This window comes from Octodon degus, unplaced genomic scaffold, assembly GCF_000260255.1.
Source record: "Octodon degus isolate 3935 unplaced genomic scaffold, OctDeg1.0 scaffold00022, whole genome shotgun sequence".
Classification (NCBI taxonomy): Eukaryota; Metazoa; Chordata; class Mammalia; order Rodentia; family Octodontidae; genus Octodon; species Octodon degus.
In genome coordinates this window covers 19,005,178-19,015,620 of record NW_004524598.1, presented here as the reverse complement: position 1 = coordinate 19,015,620, position 10,443 = coordinate 19,005,178, and the positions used below count along the sequence as shown (strand labels likewise).

At 38.9% G+C, this 10,443-nt stretch overlaps 1 protein-coding gene across 2 annotated transcripts in view; it reads left to right on the top strand.

The window, feature by feature from the left end:
• LOC101575785 (serotriflin-like) overlaps positions 1 to 10,235 on the top strand; it is a 14,818-nt gene extending 4,583 nt beyond the window's left edge. For both annotated transcript variants that reach the window (XM_004628310.2, XM_023712016.1), the window contains 6 exons: positions 573 to 692; positions 4,889 to 4,979; positions 6,082 to 6,227; positions 7,278 to 7,375; positions 8,170 to 8,258; positions 10,068 to 10,235. In XM_004628310.2, coding sequence (XP_004628367.2) covers positions 573 to 692; positions 4,889 to 4,979; positions 6,082 to 6,227; positions 7,278 to 7,375; positions 8,170 to 8,258; positions 10,068 to 10,195 — 672 coding nt within the window. In that variant the 3' untranslated portion in view covers positions 10,196 to 10,235. The remainder of the gene's footprint in view (positions 1 to 572; positions 693 to 4,888; positions 4,980 to 6,081; positions 6,228 to 7,277; positions 7,376 to 8,169; positions 8,259 to 10,067) is intronic.
• Positions 10,236 to 10,443: the final 208 nt, after the last annotated feature.

Genomic DNA, 10,443 nt, shown 5'->3' with positions numbered 1-10,443 from the left:
AAAAAAAATCTGAATAATACCTGATGTAACCTTTCTATGCATTATTACACTAATAAAATATTGTTTTATTAGGGTAATAATTGACTTCTCATTTTGAGGCACTCTTTCTTCCTGCATATCGTACAAGTCAACTTTTCTTCTATCACAAAATTCCGGGAGCTATTCCTTGTTCTATTGAAATTTTCTGGCGCTAAGTGAGTCACTGATGAGGATTTCAAGTTCTTGCTTTGTTATGACAGGATTCTGCACCGGCAAGTAATAGATCAAATTAGCCTACTGCCCAAGGCAAAGAAGCAGGGATATCTGAAAGGAGGCCCAAGTTCCTTTAAAATGTTCTATGTGCTAAAACAAGGTTCTGAAAACTCGGGGGAACTGCAGATCATCTGACCCCACCTGGCGAAGGAGCCCAACAATCTGTGTGTTAACAAGTCCTATAGCTATTTCTAATTTGTGTTAAAGTTTCAAAACACACCCAAAAAACCCCATTTGTGTTAGTCTCATAGAAATAAATAAGGTATAGATACATTACTTTGATTTTCGGTGCTGTAAAATCATCTCTGCTTCCTTTCAAGGTAAACACCTCCTATGTCTCCTTATTTACACATCATCCATCAACGCAAGTGGAGATTATCAATACGCACAATGATTTTAGGAGGATGGTCAAACCCAGTGCTAAAAACATGCTAAAAATGGTAAGTCGCACCTAACCAGTGAATCACGGTCAGTCAGCATTCAGGCCTTTGATAATGGGCATTAAACCAGGAGTTTACTTATGTGTACACACAAGATAGCTCGGACAACTGTGCTGCTGGTTTCTGCAGGTCTATTCAAAGGAGGAGTTAATGCTTCTTTTTTTCTTTCTTTCTCCCTTTTAATTTTTATAAATTTTTTGACCAAGTTTGTATCCTTATATCTGGTAGCATGAACTACTAGTTTAAAGACAACAGTATGCAATTATAGCAATTATTGTTGAATTCCTACCATTTTGTTCAGTGAAATTCTCTTTCTTTCTTTCTTTCTTTCTTTCTTTCTTTCTTACTATTGTTCTCTTTAAAGAAATATCTTTTAAAGCAGACATTTTTTTCCATAATCTTATTGAGAAACAAATAGCAATGAGACAGTTACAAACCAAACTGGTAGGACAGTTTCAATAATTAACACATTGCAAACTCTCTTCCTAGTGGTTAATTGCTGTACAAGATGCGGCCATGATATACTATTTACAAACACCATTAGAACAAATCCCTCTATTCATTAAGAGAATGTAACTATATATCTATCCTAACCACTTTGAATACACAGATACAAAATGGACATTCATCTGTATCCCCTTTTTTGTTTAGTTCCGTATTTGAATATTATAAGTGTATTAACTCAGCAAAATATTCTAAAAGAGTCCAATAGTCCATAATACTATTGAGTCTTCCACTTCACTGGCAATGTCAGAAATCATTGACCTGAGTCCCCTACAGCTCAACATAACAGCATGGCTTTACTTCTTATACTTTGTTTTAATACTTTTCTGCTGGATGGTTAAGACCAAGATAAAGCAAGACCTATGCAACAAGAATTGTAGCTTTTTGGATCTCATAAGGTCAGTCAAATCCCCTCAGGACTTTTCCTGAGATCCTGTACCTCAGATTGTAGACCTTTTGTCAGTGTCAGCCATGTGGATGAGTCACGGCCATTGCTTGGCCAATATGCTCTCTGTGAAAGCCTGAGATAATGTTTTCTCTCCATGTGACTCTCCTTAGGCACACTCTACATCATCGATCACTTTCCTCTTTGGCCCCGTAATCTCCTTGATGAGAAAATTTGGGACACTACTGAGTTACCTGATGTTACAGTACAAGTTCTCATATATCCTGAGTCTTAATTGACCTTGGAAGGCTAGGGCCAAAATGTTGACTTTCCTTGAGGCCTTCCTTTTTCTCTAATTTTGGTCTGCAAACTTAGGTTATTAACCCTCCAGAAGAGAAGCTTACTGTTATTACCATACAACCTAAGCTGTTAAGCTTAACCTCACTGTCTAGATATCAAACATCTTAGGCATAACATGGAACAGGTATTTTTCATCAAGTGTTGACATGTTAAACTTTAAGTCCTTGCAGAATATGATTAAAAAAAACATTTAAAAATTAGAATATATTTTAAAAATAAGCATAAAGAATTATATACTTATTATGTTTACACATAAGTCCAAAAATCTAACCATATACAACCTTGAAGCAGGACAGTCCCACAATATTCCTTTTTCTGTCTCCTGCCTTCATTCACCATCTCCTTCTTTTTGAACAATCATCTACCTTAGAGACAGCACAGCAGCAACTGGCATGTCATGACAAGCAGCCCATATTCAGAAGTGCCAGAATGACAGGCACTCCAAGCACAAACCTACTATTACAAATTGCCATCTTCAGTGCAGTAAGCAGACATGTTTTGAAAGCATGTCTCTAGCCAATGAAAATTACTGGACATAGCCCAGCTCAAAAAATCATTAAAAACCTACTGCTCTCTTTGTTCTGTGAAAAATAAATAAATAAATAATTTTAATCTCTTTATTTTGCTAGGCAGTTAACATGTAATTATATAGTACATTTAACTATATATACACTGTCTTTTTCTTTGAGATTAAATATTGCATATATAGTATATATGTATACTATGTGTATTATATATTACATACAATATATAATACGTAATCTATATGTACTATCCATATATACACTCTACCAGTGTAGGATGGAGGTGCAAATCATGGTGGAGAGGAGACATGCAAGCAACACTATAGATTAAATCATTTGAATAATTAGATACCAAACTGTGAATAATAATCTTAAACTCTTTATATATGATGAAAGTCATAAAATCAATACCCTACGCTTTTTTTGTTACCATCAAATCAGAGGTTATAGAACATGTATCTATCAGACAGCACATAAATCGAAGGTGCACTTAAGAAAGACGTTGGTTAGTGATGGGGGCCTGTAAAGTAAGTACATCAGAGTCAAAGATCTTTAGACTAAATAAGGAATGACCTCAAAGGGTCTGATGACCTATTCCAGTACAGTTACTTAATCTGGAAAATCTTCAGCTTTCTTTTTGTTATTAGAAATAATTCAGTTTTCCTTATCTGTGTGAAAATTAATGGAGATAATATTAAATAAATAAAATGCCAGGAACAGAGGGAATATTTATCAAATATTAGTTACTCTTTATCTTCCAACTTCAAGTGTTTAGTGTTATCATATGAAAATTTAATTTTATTTGTTGTGATTACAGGTTAAAATGTGTTAATTATTCAATTATAAGCTAAACTACAGGCTACATAAATATCTCAGTAGAGTTTTCTATCACAATGAAAAATAGAATCTATCTTTCCACTCCTGAAGCTATGGAAGTTGGTATTTCTTATAGGCTGCAGGAAGTAATTTTTCAAGGCTAAGGTTAGTTTCATATCTGAGGTAAGGTATTGCGCTATGTGTATAGAACAGACATCTTATGACCACAGTAAACAACTGAGTTGTCTCATCAGACTATTTTTAACACCCATTGTTATCCTAGATTGAAATATTTTTTCTTCTTTCAAAGTAATCTGTGCCTAATTTGCTAAAATCTCTGCTTACATTGATTTTGCTAGTTTTTGTTTTTCTTTTATATATGAGATAGAGTAGGCATTTTTTCTGTGCATTTTGCCCTTCAGACAGCTATATGGGATTAATAATGTATAAAAACTTGCTGTTTAATGTAGCATTGTACAGGGTATTAATCTATAAAGGCTGTCACAAATATGGTAGGAATTAGTAAACAAGCACACGCTGAGATCTCAGCTTCACTTATGCTCGCATGTGGGAGGCTGAGGCAAGAGGACCACAAATTTAATCCCAGCTTATACAAGTTAGTGATGTGGTGAGACTCTATATCAAAATTTTAAAAAGGCTAGGAATGCTGCTCAGTGTGAGAACGGCAGGCTCAACCCCTGATACTGAAAAGAAAGTGTATGTAGCCTGTGAGTATTGAACTAAGAGAACACAGAATAGGCCCATGGCTTTAAAACATGCCTGTTAGAGCCTGGGTGTGGTAGCAGAGGCCTGTAATCTCAGCTCTTGTGAGGCTGTAAACAGGATAATCACTACGAGTCAGATTTAGTAGGGGGAATCTGAACATCGTGTAGAGACTTCCTTCAAAAATACAGGAAGTAAAGCCATGCTGTTAAGTTGAGCTGTGGGGGACTCAGGTCAATAATTTCTGACATTGCCAGTTAAATATAAGACCCAATGCTATTATAGGCTACTGGACTCTTTTAGAATATTTTGCTGAGTTTACACACCTATAATATTCAATAATGTAACTTAGAAATAATGGGGTATACCGATGAATGTCCATTTTGTATCTGTGTATTCAAAGTGGTTAGGATAGATATATAGTTGCATTCTCTTAATGAATAGAATGATTTGTTCTAATGGTGTTTGTGAATAGGATCACAAGTCCGCATCTTGTACAGCAATTAACCACTAAGAAGAATATATGCAGTGTATTATTTGTTGAAACTGTCCTTCCGATTTGATTTGAAACTGTCTCATTGCTATCTCTTTGTCAATAAAACTTTGAGAAAAAAAATACAGAAAAAAATATGCATTTTAATATTGGGAACCTGAATGACTACTTTTGCCCAAAATATCATCCCCATCCCCAGAAAATAATCTTCATCATAGATAAATCACTTGGAAAACAAGCAATGTTCTTTGGGCAGAAGCATAAGCAAATGAAAACGTGTTATAAAATGATTCTTCAAATAAGCATATATTGTACATGTATTCATGTATTTCCTCATTATCTTGTGAAATATTTATATCTCAATTTTCATCTATTTGGTATGTATTCCAAGACCTGGAATTCTGAAGTTGCAAGGAATGCTGAGATTTGGGCAAAGAAGTGCCGCTTTAGTCACAGTCCTGTAAATCAACGAAAAACTGCCTGTAAGTCAAATTTATCCAGTGAACAATGTTATGAAAGCTGAATTAATTAAAAACCTTTGAAATACTAAGCTTGGGAGTGATGTTCTTAGGCTTGCTTATTGGCTTTTCTCCATTACTTTACTTGTCCTCTTGTATTTTCCTTCCCCCTCTGTTTTCTTGTTTGAAACTCTTGTCCCAAGAGTTCATTCCTCTTCCTACTCCAAGTCCCATGTTATAGTGGGTCTGGAGAAGTGGCACAGCAAAAACAAAATTTAAGTATTTTTCTGAACTTGAATTCATTCAGGTGCTAGTCATTCATAGCAGCCTCGTGCCAAGTCTAAATGTTCCCCCATTTAACATTTTAGAGCCAAACCATTGAACATTTCACCCAGACCTTGAGCTCCTAGGGAAAAGTAACCATCTCTTACAATAATGTTCCACAGCACAAAAATACAGATACTGAATAGGGTAATGGTGAATTAATTCTTTTCCTGCATTCCAAGCATGCAGCAGCCTGCATTTCACCTGCCCACTCTACTACACCTGCCTTGCCATTTTTATTAAGATCCGATCAGCCTGTTCATTGCCAAAGGCATGCCACTGTTGCCTCTACATCCATGAGTTGAACTCTACTACTGTCCCACTACACAGTCCCATATGGATTTTTCAGCTTCCTTCTGTTCTGCTTTCTGTCTCTGCACATGTGCCTTCTATTTCCCAGCTTAAAAGCCAAAGCTCCAAAGTCATATTGATGCTTCATGTTTTAATTATGCCCTAACTGTATGCTGGGTAGGTATAAAAATATTCATCTTCAATTAGCTGAATGTGAATATTTATCAGTATTACCAAAATGACAACCATGACTTAATTAAGCTCCACAATGTTTGAAAATGAATCATTAATTACATCTTAAACGAGTTATTCGTAAGCTGAGGTGGGAAGCAAGTGATGGCAGTGAACAGGGTAAAGTTGTAGAAATTGATCCATGCCTGTCTGTTCAGGATGTCTGTACCTCTTTGGAAAGTAATGCTGGTCAAAAGCTTTGATATTTTGGTAGTTTTCAACAGTAATTCTTCACAAGTACTGGCTTCACTATTGTTTCCTTGCCTTTTCTAATTTTTAGTATCTGGCTGTGGAGAGAATTACTTTTGGTCCACTGATCCTAAACCATGGCCCTATGTCATCAAATCTTTCTATGACGAAGTGAAAGACTTCCAGTTTGGAGTAGGAAATACTCGCAAGGATGCTCAAATTGGCCATTATACCCAGGTAAAAATCAAATGACAAAAGCCTCATTTTTTCCTCTTCCACCAGCCCAGCCTTGACCTTACTTCCTCAGTGACTTTGCATCTGAGTGACGAGATCTGAGCTGGAAGTAGGAGAACCCCTCTGCACTGTGAAGTGTGTTTTTCTCATCCATAGAATAAGTGCATATTATTATTGCTTGTGCATTCACACACCCCAGCCTGGCCCTGTAACTCTGGATTTACCAAACTAGGTTCTGGTAACTACCCTGAGAATAAATAGATTAAGGTAATAGATTAATTGCCATTTTAAGAACACTGAACCATTTTTTAAACAAAAGAAAACCCAGTGATGCTTTCTCTGGGTCAGTCAAAGGATGAAATTTTAAAGAAAACAAATTTAATTTTTTTTTAAGAAAAGAAAACCAGAGGCCAGAGAGATGACTCAGTAGAATAAGCGCTTCCCTGGCAAGTGCAAGGGCCTGAGTTCAATCCCCTGTTCCACCATAGGAAAAAAAAAAAAGAAAAGAAAACCAATAAAGTGATATGACTTTATACATGCAAGTTATTTTTACATCTTTTTTTTGTATTTTTAGCTAAAATTAAGTTAGTTATATTGTATAAATGAATATTATATGCAGAAAAGCCACAAGGTCAACAAAATTCTCTCTTGCTTTTTCCTTCAAAAATTGAACTGTACGGAGGTTCCTTTCCTCTGCGTCTAATACCCCATTGTTACATCTTTATGAATTCTAGGGATGACTCACCATTTTAACAAATGTAACATAAATGTATAAAGCAGTTATTATTATTTTTTTTGTACCAAGGATCAAACTCAGGACCTTGCACTTGCCAAGCAGGGACTTATACAGTAGCAGGCTTTAACTTTTAAGTGAAGCCCCACACCTAGAAATAATTTTTAATGAATTTTCATTATTTAGATATCAATGTTAAAAATATGAAGGCAATATTTTTCAGTTTTTAAATTGCCATCACTGATAGCTTTTAATTAGAAAATGAGAAGCACACAGCTACATACACATAAACGATTTCGCTTTCCATTCTCCGCCTGCAGCTTGTCTGGGCCTCTTCCCACCAGCTTGGCTGCGCCATGGCCCCCTGTCCTCCTCACCAGACGAGGAGGTATTTCTATGTCTGCCATTACTGCCCCATGTAAGTATAGCACAGGGATCTCTTCTGGCCACGACACGTGCGTGTGGGCGAGGACCCAACCAGGTGTCCTGGAGTGCTGGGGGAACCTCACCGGGCTTCAGGGGAAAAGTAGGGCAGGCCCAGCCTTGTGTCCCAAGGAGGAGGGCCGTGGGGTCGGAGTGCCGGTGGGGGGCCTGGCCCTGTGGACCACAGACTCAGGACAGCATCAGCTTCGTTGCGGAGTGACTGGGCGGCGTTCAGTTCACCAAGAACTCACTCGGGACGCCCTTCTCACTGGCCTGCGAAGCAGCAAGGGCCCCGATTTTCTTTCAGGGGCTTTTGCGAGGATTAAACATAATAGGGTGTTATGTGGTCAGCACTCTGGGCACGTGAATAGGTTCTCAATAGAAGAAAATCCTTCTAACAAGAAAGTGAAAATATAAGAACCTCCTAGAGTTGTGGACTGCGGGTTCCGTGGCCCTTTGTCTGCCGTGTAGGTGGGCATGGGGGTGTTAGCAATTCAAACGCTCACGAGACTGAGGCAGGACCACTCTGAAGCTGAGCCCAGCCTGGGCACCAGAATAAAGCCCTGTCTCAGAAAGAACAAAGGAGATCTTGCAGCATCAACTCCTGTCTCCTGTGTGTATTTAACCCTGCACAATGCACCTGGAAATCGTGACGCTGTAACCTACAGAAATCTTTTCAGTTCTTTGTCTTTTCCTTTCTTCAGCTCAGATAACTCTTCCGTACCCGTTCACATGGCACATGCTTATAATGTTATTTTTAATCCTTTCCTCCAAATGTTCTATTGCCAGGGGAAATATAGACAAAAAAATGAATACGCCGTATCAATTAGGACGGCCGTGTGCGGACTGCCCTGGTCACTGTGACAACGGACTGTGCAGTAAGTACTCCCTAATTGATATCCTTTCGTGGTGGTATCTCCACGGAGACAGACCTACCTGAAGTGTAGTTCAGTCTCTGCTTTGAGGTACATAGGTCTCGTCTTCTTCTGGGTCCCCACTTTCCTACTGTAGACAACAAAAACATAAAGACAGTGGAATGGCAAGGGCAGCTGCCACTTGAGGATCGTAAGGACTACAGTAAGAAAGACAAAGCAGTCATCACGCAGCCCAAGTGAAGATGAAGTTCCTCTTTCGCTTCTTTCAGTCTCTTCCATGGATTGTTTCCTGCCAGTCAGCTAACAGAGGTTGTAGAACAGAAACTAACCAGATCATCTTCTTGGATAGAGTCAGACTTGCTTGCTCCTGACCCTAAATCCAAGCCAGGCAATGCATGAAGAAAGAAAATGCTTTGTGGCATTCTTTCTGGTGTGCCTACTCCTTTCTGTACCTCTATAACATTGCACACACACACACACACACACACACACACACACACACACTCAATCAAATCCATGACTGGATCCCTCACTAGCAGCTGCACATTATGCTTAGGAAGAAAGCTCTCTAAAACGCAGACTAGGGTCGGGAGATAGATCAGCAGTCCAAGTGCTTGCCTGCTATACGCAGGGACCTGAGTTCGATCCCCAGAACCACATGCTGTGCCAGCCCCAGAATCTCGTCCACACTGTGCTGGCTGTGAACCCAGGCGTGTTGGTCGCTTCTGTAATACCAGTGCTGGGGAGGCTGAGACAGGATGATCACTACCAGGCTGAACTGCATAGCAAGTCCCTGTACAAAATCATAAATAAATAAACAAATATTTTTAAAAGTATATTTAGTACAGGGTCTATAGGGTCTCATTACACAGATAGGACTGGTAGTGACCCTCCTGTTTTCAGCCTCCCAAGCACTGGGATTACAGGCATGTGTCACCATGCCCTGTCTCATTCGCCGTGTCAGCATGCCCTAGAGGCAGGACCAGTGTGACATGAGGGGGATCGAACCCTAGTCCCTGAGTCTGCCTAAGCAGGTGCTTTAATCCACTGAGCTATCTGGCCAGCCCACAAAAATATTTTAAAATGTGGACTATTTTAAGTAGCACATATGTTGGCTTTTCAGTCACTCTTCTATGAAGCCTTATAAGCTACCCGCACAGAATCACTGCTACCATGGGGTGCTTCTCCTTGGTGTGCTTGCGGTTGTGCTCCTGGGTACTTGGTTGTCAAATGGGTTTTGAGCTGGATCTCCACTTCTTATTCATGCCCCTGTCCTTGGTATGATTCCATTGTACAAACATAAGACTGCACGTACACACGCATTTGGAATTAGATTATTTTCCTCACTGCAAACCTTGACAGACTAGGGAAATGTTTTTGGTTTCTTAAAGAGTTCTGTGTTATGAGAACCCAGTAGCTGCCACATCAGGGATGTCTGATTAAGGCAGTGGTAACAAACCTACAGGCACCTGTGTTGTTGTGTTGTTCTTTTAAGATGAAAGATGTGAATGTGTGAGTTGATTTTTTTCTAACCTAAAACCTCGGTCCTCAGGTTCATTGCCAGCCCATCACACGCACTTTGCGATGAAGACATGAGTTTGGGGTTGTGGTTTGCCACCCAGTCACTGAAAGCTTCGCCATCACTAATATAAGGACTGTTTAATAACAGTCTACGCCCAGTTCCACTTGTGTTTAAAAGGAGTCTTAGATTAAAGAATACGAACAGTGAATGGGTTTTCCCTGAGAAAATATAGTTTGGGGTAACTAGAACTATAATAAACACAGTTTCATTTTTGTTTTGTTTTGTTTTAGCCAACCCTTGCAAGTATGTGGATCGTTACAGCAATTGTGCTGAGCTGGTCAAAAAAATGGGGTGTGCTGCAAAAATCACAAGAAAAGACTGCAAAGCTACCTGCGAGTGCCCTTCCGAAATAAAATAACGCATCTTCACAGGCTGTTATTTAGTGCCAAGAATAAAGCGATGGGTCTTGAATCACTGCAAATTTCATTGTCTTCTTTTAAACAAGCACTCGGTTTGAAGCAGTGTTTTATTCAATACATTCTAACACCACCTTCAGTTAGATTTGGTAATCTCTAGTGAAGAACAGTGAGTTCTTCAGAAAACTCATTACCTGTGAGCAACAGAGGAACATAGAATTGAAGTCTTTAGTTATCACAACTGATGGAG